We start from the raw sequence: 17,695 nt of genomic DNA, 5'->3' as shown, positions 1-17,695 counted from the left end.
ATCCTCTGACAGATGGGAGAGGTCTTTTCTAACGGTGACGAGTCCACATTTCAGCACAAACATCGTCCTTGCTGAGGATGAGACTCGGGCCTCACTGTTTCTTTTTACTTCAGACTCTGATTAATGAGTTATTGACGAACCTCAGAGTTTCAGGAGGAGGTCCAGACTTTCCTCTGAGGACGCTGGAGCCTGACATGAATCTGTGTTTTCATTTCTTCTTAGTCACGCTAACAGCTCTGGCTCTTTTGGATGGCAACTCTGCTCTACTGGGTTTATACATATGAAATATCTTGACAACTGTTGAGGGGACTGGCATGACATTTTTAATAGTATAAACACATTTATGTGCTCCACAAAATAAATTATAATTGCCTTGGTGACCTTTCCTTCACCACCATTAGGTCAAACTTTCACTTAGTCTAAAAACTAATGACACACAAGCTTTCTGTTTAGTGCCAGTTAGCAAATATTAACTTTAGCTTTTTACTTCCAAATTAAGAGACACATAAAACTACAGTTATGTTGCGGCTATTGGATGAATATCTTTAAATACTTTACCTCCTGCATTAGGACTGAGAAAATATCTCAGTGTTTGATTGACAGATGTTTAGACATGTCTCTGTCATATATATAAAACATTTAAAACTAAACGTTTCCTGCTGCGGTTTAATGTTGATGCACTCACATGTGTTTTTGATGTTCACAGCAAATTTTGGTAACAATTTAATTTCCAACCTGGATTTTCAATCAAGACCAGCAGCTGCCCCCTTTTTGTCAGTATTGGCTATATAACAGACTTCCTCATGTAGCCTATAAAAGCATTAAAACTTTAAAACTTTTAATTAAAATACAATAACTTTCACTATTGTTAAGGTTTTTACACATTCTTAATGTTTTTGTGGCTTTTATTGATGTTTTATTTCTCGGCACTTCTGTTGATTTTATTGTGTTTGTGTTTCCATAAGTTTAATATTATTGTTATTCTTGTGTCTGGAAACTCTTAATCACCAAGTTTCAATAAAGATTGAGGGAAAGAAAATAGCTAGGCTAAATATCCTCCTGACAACAGTAAACTCTTCTCACAGGAGCAGCAGGTTAAATGCTGGAGGGAAAATGGCTGAACTGTTGATAAGAGAAAGGAAACAAACCAGACTGTTGTAGCCTACTTACCAACCTGATTTTAATTATTTATTAGGCTACACATCATCTGCCTTATTATTATTCATTTATAGCAACAGGTTCATTTGTATTGTAGGCCTACATTTGTGTTTAACTCATTTGAGTCTGCATGAAAATGGTCCAGGTTGATAAGAGGGGGGAAATCGAAAGCAACTGGACCTACCTAAATTTCATTAGTTACAAATAAGTTACAAAGGCACTTCATTTATAGCAACAGGTTCATTTTGTATTGTACCCTATATGAACTCATTTGTACGGTGCACTTGTCTTTGTTGGGCACAGTGCCGCTTATTGATAGGAGGTTGATATGACTTCAAAGGAAGGGAGGTTTACATGGGGTTTTCTTTCTTTTTCATTCCTCTTCTGTCATGTTTTATCTGTAAATAACTTTAGTAGGCCTATTTGCTTCAAAAGTGCTATATAAATAAATAATAGGCCTATTTTTTGTTGTTATTACCTGTAGCGGACTCACTGTGCATGGTGGTGGCTCCCGACTGAGCCGCCGACAGCGCAGCAGCTCCGTCTCCTCCGTCTCCTCCCACTTAGCGCTGCCCGTCATCCGACGTCACAGGCGGCTTCGTTATTTAAACTTGACTCGGGAGGGGAGGAAAGTTTTCTCGGTCGGGACAGCGTTGCCTAGCAGCTGCAGCCAGCCAGCCAGCCAGCCAGCCAGGGCACAGGACTCAGAGAAGTGAGTGTTGCTCTGCTCTGCTCTCTCCCGGTCACGTTGCTGCTGCTGCTGGCTCTTTTTTTTTTCCTGGTTGAATCCAATAATAAGCAGCAGCACCACCACACACAACCGAACAACCGGACTTTCTCCTCCTCCTCCTCCTCCTCCTCCTCCTCCTCCTCGCTCAGACAGCCGCCTCTCTGCGCTCGACGTCCGGACAGCGAACCATGACCCAGACCGTGACACTAAAGGGACCCTCTCCCTGGGGCTTTCGACTGGTGGGAGGTCGGGACTTCAGCACACCGTTAACCATCTCCAGGGTGGGTGCTCGCTCCTCTCACTCTCCTCTCTCTCTCTGTCTCTATTTGTTGTTTCGATGTCTTTTCATTCATTGAGCCGCGCAACTTGCTTCCTAAAGTTTATTATTTTCTTATTTCTACACACGAATCCGTGATGATGAACCTGTTTTCAACTATTTGAGTGACTTCACGCCGGGTTTACAGAGTTAATGATTCGGAAAGCCTGAGATGAGACAGCCTTACCTGGAACTCTGAAGCCCAATTAATGAATGAATTAATCTTTTAATAGGCCTAAGAGGTCGCCCGGCAGCTGTAATTATAAATGTATGAACAGGAGCTTTGATGACAGATGGTGCCGTCTAATTCCTGGCAGCCAAAGTTGCCACTGCTGTTCAGTCAGTGAGTCATTGCAATTGGCCGATCATCAGTCAAGAGGCTTTTAGTTTGAACACTATGGTGGTGATGCGTGTGTGTGTGTGTGTGTGTGTGTGTGTGTGTGTGTGTGTGTGTGTGTGTGTGTGTGTGTGTGTGTGTGTGTAGGTTCTCAGTCATCCAGGTCATGTTAATCGTTAAAAGTGCTGAGCTGAACCACATGACGGTGTGTTTTTTAACCAATTTTAATAAAATTACATCAATACAGTGATCCTTCAAACGGGACATACTGTATGGTGCATGACAAGGAAATGAACCTTTGATTTAGAGATGTTATTTATATCAATAATGTGATTTAAAAAACTTATTATTCCAGCTTTTGATCACATGTCAGCAAGATGGGGCTTAATGAGAAGTTATCTGGAATCTATTAGGGGGAAATTGCATTATTGGTGTTATTATATTAATGTGTAATTGCATGTGATCTTTAATTATTGTTAATTTTGTTAGTGGTAGCAGTAGTTAAAGCAGCAGCAGCAGTGGTGGTGGTGGTGTTAGTGGTGGATCTATCTACCATCCTGAAACCTCTGTGAACTTTCGTGACCCTCAGAATATGGGTCAGGAGTCAGTGTGCTGGCAGTGGATCTGGCAGTAGCCTATAGTTTATCCCAGCCAGGGTAAACACAGCCCGGTCCTGCTGCAGGGCTCGGCGCTGGCGGAGGAGCGCGGGGGTTTAGGAGGCGGGGGTGCTGACATTTGTTTTTCATCAGAGCTCATTGGTGCTGCTGAGGGATTCCAGGTGTTGTGCTCAGCTGTATCACCGGCAGACCAGCCCCCAAACCGACCCCTTTAACTACAGGGCCCGAGCTCCTCGGAGCAGAGGTGTAATTTTTAGATTTACGGCGGCCGATTAAGGACTTGACTGGGAAGGTCACCTGAAGTGCTCTCTGGTTTTAAACCTACCTGTTGGATCCTGAAGAGAGAGATACTTTGACTCTGGAGCTCTGCAGGGCTGCTAACCAGGCACCTCTTCCAACTGACAGTGAAAAGTTAAGACGCATTTTTCTACTCTAAAACAATCCAGAAATCACATATTGCATCGACACACTCCTCACTCCTGATACATCAACGTCTTGTTTTGATGGTGGGGCTCAGATATTGTTGGCAAAGCCTCGTCTCTGGACGTCTCTCTGGCTGCACGCTTGACCTTCTTGTTCCAGTTAGTATCTTAGTGTCTAGAGTTTCCAGCAGAGATTTCACCCGACACTAGAACTGAATTGGAAAAACACGGGGAAATCTACACTTATGGCCTCACTCACAGCTCTCATGTTTAATGCTGAGTTTAAAGTCAAAAAGCTGTGTATACTGCAGCTTCAGGGCAGCTGAGACTTTCCTGAATTTCTTTTTTTTTTTAGCAGAGCAGCCGAGTCTTGGTGTCAATCTCACTATTTCCCATCGGTTTGATCTGTGCATACTTGCTCGACTGCCAATGTGAAAACCGCTGCATGCACGGAGAAGGAAGTCGTTTGCATTGTGAACATTGTGTAACACCGCGATGATGATGATGATGATGGCATCAGTGAGATTAATTACGGGTTTCACTTTGCAGACAGTTACGTAGCGAAGGTGGCAATAAAAACCACCTGTCTGCAAAAGAGTTTTGACTTAATTCTGAAGTCTTGGCTTGAGCATTAGAGAGAGGGAAACAGCTGTCTTTGAGATGCAAGCATATTTAGATAAATGTGTAATGTCAGAGGCATAAATACACACAGTGTTTTGGCAGAAAGTCCCAGGATTACAATACCTCTTGAAGGAGTTTTTTGTTGTTGTTGCTTTCTACCAGCCACTACAGAGCAGCTCAGTGTCCGATTGACGTCACAGGCTCTGAAACATCAGCTGACATAACTAAAATGTGTTTTATTGGAAAAACTCGATAATTGTTTTATCCCGCTCTCTCATATTCTGGTTTATGTGAGTGAAAAAAAATCCCAAAAGTAAGCACAAGGAGAGAGAAGGGGGGACGGATGGGAAAGGAATCCTCTCTCCTCTCGCCTCATCTCCAGGGAGCTGGTTGCACTCCTGAGTTTGAAGTATGGTGTGATTCATGGCTGCTCAGTATCTCCTAAACTCACTATTCATCATATACGTGTTGCATTCTTTGCTCTGCAGTGCGTTGCCCAAGACGGCAATTACAGTTGTGTTGAATGGTGACAAGAGAAAGAGATGCATGGAGGAGGATACGTGGTGGAGTGTGTTTTTGCGTGAGTGTTTCAGATACTTTATGTCCTGCAGGATCCTGAATGCCTCTTCAGGGGGCATTTTAATATAACATAAGCTGCAAACAGGCCAGAACAGTGTGAAGGGTGTAACCCTGTGTGTGTGTGGGGGGAGGGAAGTCACAAGAGAGGGAAATGCTGGTTTCAGACACAACCTCAACACAATCAAACCTCCACTTTGTTGTGATTGACAGCTCCCCTCCCTCCTTTGCTTCACATCTTTCTGCGTACGTATAAAAGTAAATGTCATGAAACACCTGCACTCGGAGCCAGTTAAAGTTGTAAATACCAGAAAACAAGTTCTGATGGCAGCAGCTAGTGCTCTGCTGCAAGGTGATAACGTCCCAGGATGAGCCCATTAGTCCCCTGCCAGCCCGTTAGGACCGCTGCCAGTTGATGGCGTGTCGACTCGACTTGACTCTGGAAACATTTGCTCTGATTGTGTGTGAGCATGTGTGCAGTGGTAGGTTGTTAAACGGCTGCATGTGCATGTGAGAGAACGAGTGAAACGTATAAAATCACTTGTGTAACTGCACAAGCATTTAGAGAGGATGCGCTGAATACGGCAGTTGCTGTAAAAAGCACTTTTGGTAAAAAAAAAGCCGAAGTCCAGGCTGAAGGTGACGCAGGACGCTTGTCGCTACTGCCAACGGGCAAACAGTCGTCCCTGTGTGGACAGGAATTTACAGCCGAGCGTCGGGTAAATAACCACACAGATCAGTGTCCAGCTTGTTGTCCGTCCTGCTGAGTGGACGGTTCATGGTGCGTTTGGAGTCGGATTAGTTGTTTCATGTGTGGACGATTAGAGAAAAGAGGCCGCAATTTCCCAATTTCCTCTGAGAAAAGTGCTTGTTTTGCCCAAATGCAAGAAAACAGAAAACCAGGGAGTGTTTAAAGTCAGTTTTGTTAAGGGGACGACATTAAACATGTAGGATATAGCTTTTAATGCTCTGAAATATCAGTTTTGTCGCTTGGAAACGAAGATAAATTTCAGTATAAGATACATTTTTAGTCTATGATACCTAAGAAACATGCCCATATGGATGTTTTCATAATGTTTAACTCTCCTAGACTCAACAATATTCACATCAGGACAAAGAAAAGTAACATATAGATTGAAGACATCCTCCACAGCACAAGATAAAAATCACAGACGTCTTCTTCATAAAGATTCCCGCCATATCTGAGTGGAATCAAAGTCCAACCTCAGTCTCACTGATACTTTATCTGTGCTGTAAATGTTCTTTATGCATTTAAAGCTTCATATTTTCTGTCGTTAAGTCTTAAAGCGACACAGATGTATGAATATCTGAGGAGTTATTGTTGGTTGTCCAGACTGGTTGTAAAGACATACCCTGACAAATTGTGAATGTGATGGAGGACGTCACGTAGCATCATCATCATCACATTCCTCGTCATCAGTTCTACTGTTGGATTTAACGGAGGCTCGGACCGTATCGGGTCGTATCGCTCCATGTTTCTTATGCTGATTATACAAGGGTGTTTAGATAAAGAGCAAATAAAGGTTTCTGCCTTCATTAGCAGCCTGACTTATAGACGCCATACGACCTGTGCCCTTCAATCTCCCAGCATACATCTGTGCAGCTGGCTGCCACATACCACAGACAGAACATGTGACCTAAAGCCACACGGGGTTGTTTCTCAGACACTACTGGTCGTTATAGTCGGCTTCAGGCTGCCTTCTCCGGCTGCCTCTTTTCTCCAGGCTGCAATTACAGATGCTACGAGCCTCTATATCCACAACACACCGAGCAAAAGATAACAGATGGTGCTCTCCGAGAGTTTCCTGTTGTCAGCGGAGCGGCGAAGTTCCTGAAACAGTGCGGCACAGAGGGAACAATGAGAGTCCTTGGGTTGTTGCTGAGCGTTTTCCTGCTCATCTGGTTATCTGGTGTATGAAAGTGACTTTCTGTAACTGTTGAAGCTGCTTGAATGCCATGAAAAAACTCAGATAGATGTCTTTTTAAGAGTATAGAAAAGTTCTCACACTTTCTTACACTTTGGCTCGAGATCTTCTCTTGTGTCATCATCGACTGAGGTTTGAGTGATGGAGTTTCCCCCTCGAGCTTCCCATCTTTTCATCATCCTCGTCTGCTTGCATCACCGCAGACTTGTTGTTGTTGTGACGCGTTTGTTGCCGAGGATTGCCAAGTATCTAAAGCATGGAGTCTTGATTCATGAGGACGACGACATGTGGGAAAGTCTTCAGTAAAAGCTGAGGTGTGAAAACCTGTCAGATGACGAGTAATCTCTGCGTGAATCAGGGGTTTCTACTCGCTCATTGATGAGTCGCAGCGTGGTCATTAGACGGAACAAAATGCATTCAGGCTCAAGTGACTCTCCCGTTTCCCCGTGTTCTCATTAAAGTCTAACCTAACATATTAAATCACAATCTCCGCTCTTGTTTATTGCTCTTGGCACATTCAAGTGTCTTTGTTTGAGTGTGATAATCACACACCGGTCAGAACCTCACACCCCAGACTGTGTAACGTCTCTCCGAAGCGTCACCAAGGTCATAACCATGGTTCCTATCTCAGGTCCAACAAGCAAACAAAGGCGTCTGACTCGTTGCCAGGAATTATTCTCCGTGTTGCTGAGACGTGCGACTCAGTGCTGCCTCCAGTCCCGGCAGAGGAGCGACTCATGCATGAGGGAAAAAAAAAACAACAACATTCAAAAGATCATAGGAGGTATTTAGAGGAGCAGCTTGTTTCTGTTAAATTATAATATTTCCTCCGAGAAGCTGAAAAACCTTTAATTTCCAGTCAAATTTAGAACAGTTTTAATCTGCACGTTGACATGTCCTTTCAGCGCTGTGACAAATTACACAGTGTGCACTACTAATAGAGGAGGAAGTGTGTTTGACTGTTCATATCCAGAGGAGGAGAGGCCGGAAACTTAGGCTCCATAGAGACATCTGAACTCTCCTCACAGGAACGTCTAATCAACGTGCAGAAGAAGAAACTCTAAGGCCTCGGTTTTCAATAATAACATCGTACACACCAGATCGTTCTCATGAAGATCTTCATGAACCTGGATAAATACACTGTTGAGTGCTGTCATGACCGGGTCAGGCCTATAGGTGGCAGAGTAACAGGAAGCATCGAAGCTGGACAAACCTGTCAGCGATTAAACGGGAACTATGCAAGTCCGGTTGCTTTTTCGGCCCCCGGCCATGTGCATTTGTTTTCAACAAAGCCGATGAGAAAGCAATCCATTTGTGTTGTCTTATCTGTCATGAACACACACATCACAGATTGTGTGGCGTGTTTGTGTCATAGTGCTGCCAGGACACCGGGTCGGAGGCTCTGATCTTGCAAGGTTGGTTTATGGGCCAAGAGACATTAGATGGAAGGCAGATAGCCGCTATTCTCCCTGGAACAAAACCAAAAATGTTTAATTAACGTACAAATCTGGCATACTGTAGTTCCTCTTTAATTTCTCTTGAGAAGAAATTGTTGAGGTCAACTTCCAATTCCCTGAAAACTGTGAAACCAAACACAAACAGGTTATTTTACATAGTTGGTCTTAACACGATGACGAAAGATAAGCCACGTCACTAAAAAAGTGAATAAAAATAAGAATAACATCAGCATTTTATACATTTTCTGTTGCTTTGCATACAGTACGTCGTCTGGATTGTTCCTCTGATTGGTTCGAGGTCTGTCCAGTTGTGTTCAGAGGCATTTTGATCTACGTCCATTGGTCACACCTGCTCCTTACTCAGTCTCTAATCAGATTGTGATGTGGTTTGGTGTTAACCAGGCTAAAGAGCCGAGTAAAACAAGTGACCTCAGAGCTCCTTCTCCTTCTTCTCCTTTGCTCTTCAACATAAATGGACAAGTTGTGTTCACAAGTGCAAAGAAACAAAAAGCATTCGGACAAACGTTAATAAGATCTCTCCTCTGACAGCATCATGATCTACATAAGGAGACTGAGTTTTTACAAATCTAAAGACACAGGATACCTGGCTGCATGTGTTTTACACGGCCTGTTTGTTTCTATCACTAAGCACTGAAGAAGATCAGCACTTTCATTTTTATGGTTTAGATCTGACTTCAGATAAAACAGACAGTTCACACAGACTGAAGCAGCGATGACGTGACAGGAAACTTTGCCCCGAGGCTGATGTCACAGTCCACTTAATGTGTGGACGCAGCTTCTTCTTTTCACCTTGTCTCTCACACACACACACATCAGGCCTCAGTGGGCCACATAATGTGTGTGTCTCTGTGTGTGTGTGTGTGTGTGTGTGTGTGACATGAGGCTGCCATTAACGCTAACCGCTCTGTCTGTTTGCAATTAACTGTGTCACTGTTTGTGATGGGACTGTTTGGATTACCCAACAACCAGAGGAGCTGCTGCTCTTCCATCACGGCTGTTTGTGCAATCGACACCACCTGTGTGTGTGTGTGTTTGTGTGTGTGTTTGTGTGTGTGTGTGTGGGTGTGTGGTAGATAACATACTGTAGATAAAGTCAGTTCATTGAGTTTCTGTGTCTGTGACAGAAAACCTGCTCATACCGGCAGCAGCGTGCACACACAGTAACTGATGTGATATCTGTCTATGATCTAATTTTCTGTATTTTTTATCATTTCAATGCATTTTTTCTCAGTTTATAGTAAAAACAAACCTCTGTTGGTGCAGCCTGCGGAGCTGAAAGTAGGTTTACTGGGTGAAAATGGGATTGAAGTCATTGTACCATGTGATCCCATGTTACTACTTTTAGCAAAACGGGGTAATTTCACTCAATTTATTCAATTTATTGTCTCTCTGCTCTCCACAGAGGCCTAGAAACCACTTTATATCGCTCACAACTACTAAAAAACTCTTTACTGGCTTCACATACACACACTAGGGTCACTTATAATTTATGACTTGTATCTATTTATTCATATTAGTGGAAGTTTTCGTGTCAGAGTAAGTCAACAAGAGAAACGCATGGTGAAAAAAACAAAATTATGGTTGAAAAATAAAAGAGAAGAAAATGTTGGTTTGGGAATCAAAGCGTGATAATTAGAAAATCACATCTTTCATCTTTTTTTAAAAATAGTTTTATAGTTTGGCGTTATTGCATCACAACATAAATACATCAGATGTTGATGATGTGTCTGAAACACTTCGCACTGCTCCCTCCTCACATTTGGGGAATGTTTGTCCTCTGGTGACGACCGCGGCCATGCCATTGTGTCACTTGGCATACCGCTGTGTGTGTATGTGTGTGTGTGTGCGTGTTTGTGAGTGTGTGTGTGTGATTCATGCACTGCTATTCATGGCCTGAAGCTGAAGTGATGTTACGTCACTCCACTGTGACACAGCCCAAGACACACACACACACACACACACACACACACACACACACACACACACCCTCCACTTAGTGTCTATCAACAGATTCTTCCTCTTTCCCCTTTTATAGTCTCAGTCTTTACCCCAGTCATTATATAACTGTGATTTATGTCACAAACAACTTGATGGATTAAATGTGTTTAGATGCTTTTTTTTGTCTCCTTTCCCCGAGACACACACACACTTACACTTACCCGCACACACACACACACACACACTTCCCACAATGCCTCTGACCTCTCTGAGCTTACCGGAACTGAGTCAGGGACATTGGGGGCAGTCAGAAGCTGTAAATTACAAATTCCACATGTGAACCACACGACTCGGCTGTTAGTGCTTCATGGAGCATGAACTTGTGAGTCTTTGCCCTCAAACCGCTCGTCCCCTGTTTCCTCCTCCTCCTCCTTCACTTTCTTTATTTGTTCATTATGCATGGTCTCAACTTATCTTGGATTATCTTATCGATACCTCTTAGTGAGGTAAGTGTTATTTCCACTCAAGGTTTCTTTCTGCCGCTCCAAACACAACAACTGTACGTCTCGATGTGGAGGTGTCAGGGTGTAACAGGCATCAGGAGATAAATGAGGTCTCCACTTAAAAAAACCAGGGCGACAGGATAAAGATGAATCACCAGCTCTTGACATACGAGGCTTCATTAACAGGAAAATGATCCCAAATCTTCTTTACTGTGTTTTTTCATAAATATGCAGGTCATTATTTTTAGTCTTGACATGTGAAAGTGTCAGTTCCTTCTTCCTGTTTATCAATAGATCCACTTATAAGTCAATAATTACAGTCTGTTTGTCTAATCATCTATTGGTTAAACAAAACAAAGGATTTGGATCTGTTATTATCAATAATGAACTTATGAAATAATCTTTAGCCTGTGAATCTGGTGCCGTCCTCACACATCCTTCCTCTGTTTAAAGATCCATGCTTGTCTGTCACAGATTAATGATTTAAATTCCTCCCAAAAAAAACAAAAAACTGTGTGACAATCACAACTGAATCCAGCTGCAGCAAATCTCCAGACATTTAACAGCTGGAAAAATACAGTTAAAGTAAAAGTTATACATGTCACAGCTTGACAGCACATGGAGAGACGACCGGAGACACGATGACAATTGTTCACATTTCATTACTTTCTTTTTCTTTCTGTCTTTGTGTGAGTAGTAAAGATGATATTTTCCTGTGCAGCTTGCAGCCACATGACAGTGACTGTTCTCACTGTGGGCGATGGAGGATCTGATCCAAATGACCAGGTCTGGAAATACCAGGGACGTATGTGCATATCTGTGTGTGTGTGTGCACTGCAATAATGGAAAATTGTTATCATATGTTACTTAGTGTGTCTGTGAAGGTGAAACAGACCCAGTGGGACCCCCCCTCTGCCCTCCCCCTCCCCTCAGACGTCCACAGACCGGCCTGTTAGAGGCCTGAAGGATCACAGACAGGAACCTGCTCACTGTCCGGTGGCTGAACCGTAATCCTGCAGAAATTAAAGCGTCGTGTTCGTGTGTTTTTCACAAATCGAAGCCGTGCAGACAGACGCCTCCTCCACGGTCGATCGTAACCGCCGGCTACACAGAGACAGTTGTTGTAAAGGGGTCAAGTGTCAGATGCCAAACTAATGAGAGTTGTTTTCTTCTGAATCTCAAAAAAAGGACCACATCATGACTTAAAAAAAAACGTTTCTGTTCCAGTTCTCTGTGAATATTTCAGCACCTTCAGCACTTTGAGTGGCCTCTCACTTCCCAGTGTCGCTGCTGTCGGCTTGTGAACATTGTGAACCCAGAGATCTGGATCTGCCCGAGGCGACATGACATGACATAAATCAAAAGAGAGCTGCTTTTTGTTGGATTTGGCCTCTGTGCCTCTGCCGACACTCCCTCCCTCACTAATTCTCTTTCTTTTTTCTGTCTCTTTCTCTCTCGCTGACACTTTGACACCACTTATAACAGCTCTTTCTTTTCTTCTTCCTTGGGTGTGCTTGGATTGGTATGTGTGTGTGTGTGTGTTTGAATGCTATTCAGGTAACACCAGGCAGCAAGGCAGCCCTGGGCGACCTGTATCCGGGCGACACCATCCTGGCCATCAACGGCGACAGCACAGAGACCATGACGCACATGGAGGCTCAGAACAGGATCAAAACGTGCACCCAGCAGCTCACACTCAACATCAGCAGGTACGGAAAACAAGTCATGATCAAGCTCTTTACCGAACCCTCCTCTCCTGCTGTGATTTCACACATCAAAGTCTGTGCGCGCAGGTCTTCGGAGGTGCACGTTGTTGCACATGTGAAAACAGTTGTGTCGCGCTGCGTGAAGTCTGATAAACTGCCTCAAGTGATGTCAGGTGTTTGGGTCTAAAAAGACTTCAGCTCTGAAATGAGAAAAATCTGGGTGTGGAGTTAATAAAAGAAACCAACAACGGAGACGTCATTAACCTCGCTCCTCAGATTTTCCGTACGGGATTGACTGATGGGAATTATGACGCTGGATTTTTCAGGAAATGTTTGAGCGTTAGTCACTGGGGCTGATCAGTCGTCGCAGCAGCAGCAGCAGCAGTTCATGGTTTCTGCTCTGAGGCTCATTAAGCGAATTGAGATGAAAAACTCGACTGATTTTTACGACTCAGGTCATTTTCTGCCGCTCGTCCAGGAACACATATTGTTTCTATTCCTGGCGCAGCGGCGGCGGAGTCACGGCGACGGATGACAGCTTTATGACGGTTTAAATGATCGACTGGCTCCCATTGAGGCCTGCAGTGTGCACACAGCGAGTCAGAGGGCGACCTTTTTAAAAATGGACTTTGAAAGGTTGATATCATCCATTCTGCCACTTCATGAAGTGGAAAATTATCTCCTGCCTTTTTATTCTTCTTCATCAGGCCGGTCGGTCGGTCGGTGCATCATCTCTTTTAGTACGTGAGGATGGATGAATCGACCTTTAGGGGGAAGGCAGCGGCAACATGTTTCTGTCAAGATAGCAGAATGGAAATCATCTGTCTAAACAGTTAACAGCACAGAGCGAGGTTAGGGAGGGGTGGAGGAGAGGAGGGGGGGGTAACCAAGGAAAAACTGAAATGTCAGTCGCTTCCCACATTTCTATTAGATGGTTAGTTTGGGTTGCCAGAGCACTGGAAAAGTGCAGAGCAAATCTGGCAACCTCTGAACCCCCGGTCTTCTCAGATGGAGAACACTGTGGTTTTCAGTGAAGTGACAACGGCCAAGTGGAGCTGCTGCAGCTCTGTCTCCTTTTAGGGCAACACACACACACACACAGACACACACGGACACACTCACACACAAACCACACCACACAGTCGACCTGCAGATCCAGTGGAAATAAGAATCAGCACCAGAGAAACCGGAGCCGTCACACAAACACACGCACACACGTACGAACGCTGCTTCTCGTTCAAGACCGAGAGGAACTTTTTCTCTGCTCTGTATTTTGTGTTTTATAGTTTTTGCACTCTAGCATGAAGCAGCACCACCACCATCACCACCACCGCCGCTGCTCACATCGCCCCACAGCCTGCACCGTAGCATCCATCCAACCCCGTCCACTCATATATCATCAGCGTTCAGTGGCTCGTCCACACAGGGACAGTAAATTTATTTAAGGATACATAAAGTAGTATTCAGAGCACAGAGCAAAGCAGGCGGGGAGGAGAGGGGGTCAGCTCCTCTACAGCTGCAGCAACACACACACACACACACAGACAAAAAAAAACTCCCACCCGACCACCTGCACCCGAACGCTCCCAAAATCAGCTATTGAAGAAGTTATTTAACACAACAGAGAAACGGGAGCAGCTCGAGGTGATGTATTTACTGTGCAGAGCTCTGTCACTTTTATACTGACTGATATATTGGAATCTAAAGATGCTGCTGCTGCTTTTCACGATTTTCAGTCAAGACGTATTTACACTCTGATCTCTTAACCATCATCTAAACTGATGCAGGTTTTTGCAGTTTTAAGATTGAAGAAGTTATAGTTACACAGTGACCTTATTTAAAACTCCAGTTGTGTTTCATCTGTTGTATTGGAGGTGAAATACGAGATGGTGAAAACAACGTTAAAGGGGAACTATGCAAGTCCGGTCAATTTTCCACTGTTTTGCTAACCCTCCTCCTGGTCATGTGGCAAGGCAAGGCAAGGCAATTTTATTTGTATAGCCCGTTTTTACAAACAGTTTGTCTCAAAGGGCTTCACATAGCATCATAACAACATCCTCTGCCCTTAGACCCTCACATCGACTGAGGAAAAATTCCATGGAAACCCTTTTAACAGGGAAAAATCGGAGAAACCTCAGGGTGAGCAACAGAGGAGGGATCCCTCACCCAGGACGGACAGACGTGCAATAGATGTTGTTACAGACAAGAAAACAGTTTACAACAGAGAATGTGAGAAACATGCAAATGTTAACAGCAGCTGAAGGAGGAAGCTTCTGCATTTGATTTTAACGAGAAATCAATCAATAGAGCGGTACATGACGTTATTTATCATATATGATCTTACCATGTGTATATTTGTGTAGTCTTATCTGTCATAAACAAGAGATTATGGGTTACGGGGCGCGTTATGTTTGTGTGGCGGTGCCGCAGAGACGAGAGCTGGGACACCGGGTCGGAGGCTCTGATCTTACAAGGTTGGTTTTCAGCCAAGAGACGATAGGTGGAAGGTAGAGAGCCTCCATTCTCCCTGGAACTAGTTACAAGTCATTGATTTAACCAGCACTAGTACTTTGAAGCTGGTTAATTAAGGTAAAAATCCAACATAGTTCCTCTTTAAACCTGACTTTTCGGTGACGTCGTGGAGTGGTGGACACAGATAAAAGGGGAAAAACCTGCGTGTCTCAGTCTTGTAAATAGTTGAAGTTAAATCGCTCCTCTGAATTAAAACCACAAGTAAACCGCCAGAGCGACTCACGCTGCTCATCCATCCTCTTTAATTTCCCATTTAAGCTGACAAGATAGCAGTCGGTTTGTGTTTGGGGGTCGTACGTCAGCTGCTGGTATGTGACCTGCCCTCAGTATATTGGATGAATAATTACAGTGTGAATTGCCCCCGCTGTTGGACAGGAGGAGGGTAGGTCATGTCTGAGAGATATGTAGGCATGCAGCACTGGCTCCAGATGAGCTGGTGGTGAATGAGAGGGAAGGAGTGAGTGAGGAAGAAGAGGAGGAGGAGGAGGAGGAGGAGGAGGGTTCAGGCGGAGGGAAGAGAGCGTTTTAAAAATGGATATGAAAGTCTTGGGTTACTCCGTCACAAAGACGAGACGGCAGGCGAGAAGAAGTGTTGAAAGAGACGGGAGTGGCTGAAAGATGGTGGGAAATATGAGAAAGAGGAAAAAAGAGAGAGAGAGAGAAGCCAAGTAGAGGAGCGGTGAATCAGAGGAAACGAGTGAGAAATCCACACAAGCTCGATCTGCTCTGTCGTTTTACAGCCAGTTTTCTGCATCGCTGGAAATTCAATCACAGCGACAACGACGACGACGACGACGACACAGAAACAACGAGCTCTGACTCACATTTCTCTGACTTCACATGAACGACACAAGTTTTGAAATAATCTTAACATTTCCCTGCTGCTGGGGGAAGGAGATGATGGGATGTCCACTTCTTCTTTTTCTTTTTGTTTTCACACATTCCTCCTGTCAGATCAAAGCTGTGCCTGGATAAAACCTCATATCCATGTTTTTCCTAAGTAATCCTTTTCCTCAAGCAGAAGCAGAAACACCAGGTGATTAAAGCTTCAACCCTTCAGTTTCTCTCAGTTCGTTTTGTTTCTCAGGGGAAAAAACAAAATGCTGCACAGGAAGTTTGTGTGTTAATAATAAACAGCAACAGTCACTATGACTGAGCGAGCGGACAAACAAAAGAGCCTCAGTTCATCAATGGGAGGAAAAAACAAAAGTCAGAACCAAGAGTTTAAATGGCGACATAAATAAATAGAAATACTCTTTAATAATAATACGTTATTATATAATATATCATAATAACCTTGAAAGGTTCAATGAGCTGTGTAACAGCAGCCACATGGCACTTTGGTTCGCTCTCTGGTTGGTGAATAAAGTCCAAACCCCTGTGTTACTCATTATAACAATAAGGACGTCATGTTCATATGTAAGAGAGAGAGAGAGAGAGAGAGAGAGAGAACAAAAAACACACACTAACTATAGTTATTAACCAAAGAAAACACGAAGCATGTGATTATCAACTATTCAACTGAGTATAGAGTAAAAGAAGAAAAAAAAAGAAACAGGGAGTGACGAGAAGCCGCCGTGCTGACTCACGAGAAAATAATATTTCAGAGGACACAAGTTCTCAGTCGTCATTAAATCCTGCGCAGCCGTGGAACCGTCCAAACAGTCACAGAGTCGTAGAAAAGAAGGGGGGGGGGGACGAGAGAGCTGTAATTTTGTGAAGCTGCCGATGGACAAATATATGAGTCTACACGTCTGCTGAGAACCAAAATTACAGTTCGGTTGGACGCGTCCGAAGCCTGAGGTCTTGTGTAACTCAAGAATGTTTCTTTGTAACGTGTCCGACCGCATTTATTAGATTCATAACCCCCCCTCCACCACCCCCACCCCCCGAAACCTCCTCATTTTTTATCATTCGCATTATGAAGTGCTTTTGAACGCAGCTGCGGTTGTTTGTGTGCGTTTTGAGTTTTCTATTTTACGCTGCAGTTAAAACAAAATACAGCCTTCAAACATTTATTTTAAATGTCATTAATCTGCACAGAGCTGTGATGAAGTCCTCCGTCTTTGTCTTTTGTCTTTTGCTTCTTCTTTTATGACAGTGATAGTGGATCCCAGGAGCATTTGTTTGAACCGTTCAGATCTTCACTTTTATGCCAATACACTTAATCAAAACACGTCTTCCAGCTGCGTTGCATTGTGGAGAACTGAGGCTCCAGAGTCTTTACAGGCTGATATGATGTTTTCCTGTTTGATTCTGCCAACAAGACGTTTTTTTTGTTTGTTTTTTTTTTCATTCTTTCTCTGGAAGCATCTTCATCTACTCTGCAAGTCTGCAATTTGTCATCCGTACCACCAAAGACGAAGAAGGAGGAGGAGAAGGAGGAGAAGAAAATAGATGTAGAAAATTACCAATAATTGGACATCTCTTGTGTTCTGGGCTGGATTTATGTCGGTCCAGACAGAGGTTAAGTGAGGGGAAAGACGGGATAATGAAAGGAGGTGAAGAGAAAACAAAAGGAAAGATGAAAAGAGGTTTTTTTTTTTACTTTCACTGATTCGGGCCTGGCACTGGCTAGTTCCTGGAGTAAACATGGCCACCGCCCATGGTACCTGGTGAGAGACCACCTCCTGCACGTTCCTCCTTTCAGCTCCTCTTCATCTTCCTCTCCTCCTCCTCCTCCCAGCTCGTCTTCTTCTTCTTCTTCTTCTTGGAGAAAAGCCGTGTGGTTTGCGGAGGCCCGAGGAACAGATGATGGCGGTCGGGACGTGTTTCCACCGCTGGTCAAGCTGTTCGGAAAGACTCCTGCTGGGGT

The 17,695-nt window shown here is 43.9% G+C and overlaps 1 protein-coding gene across 2 annotated transcripts in view; it reads left to right on the top strand.

Moving 5' to 3' along the window:
- The first annotated feature begins 1,905 nt into the window (after nucleotides 1-1,905).
- pdlim4 (PDZ and LIM domain 4) overlaps nucleotides 1,906-17,695 on the top strand; it is a 45,359-nt gene continuing 29,569 nt past the window's right edge. For both annotated transcript variants that reach the window (XM_085797211.1, XM_085797210.1), the window contains exons 1-2: nucleotides 1,906-2,169; nucleotides 12,200-12,351. In XM_085797211.1, the coding sequence (XP_085653337.1) occupies nucleotides 2,077-2,169; nucleotides 12,200-12,351 (245 nt within the window). In that variant the 5' untranslated portion in view covers nucleotides 1,906-2,076. The remainder of the gene's footprint in view (nucleotides 2,170-12,199; nucleotides 12,352-17,695) is intronic.

Source organism: Trachurus japonicus, chromosome 14 (assembly GCF_045865225.1).
Source record: "Trachurus japonicus isolate A0001 chromosome 14, Traja_1.0".
Lineage (NCBI taxonomy): Eukaryota > Metazoa > Chordata > Actinopteri > Carangiformes > Carangidae > Trachurus > Trachurus japonicus.
Note: the sequence above shows the minus strand (reverse complement) of the source record. Positions and strands in the feature narration are given on the sequence as shown.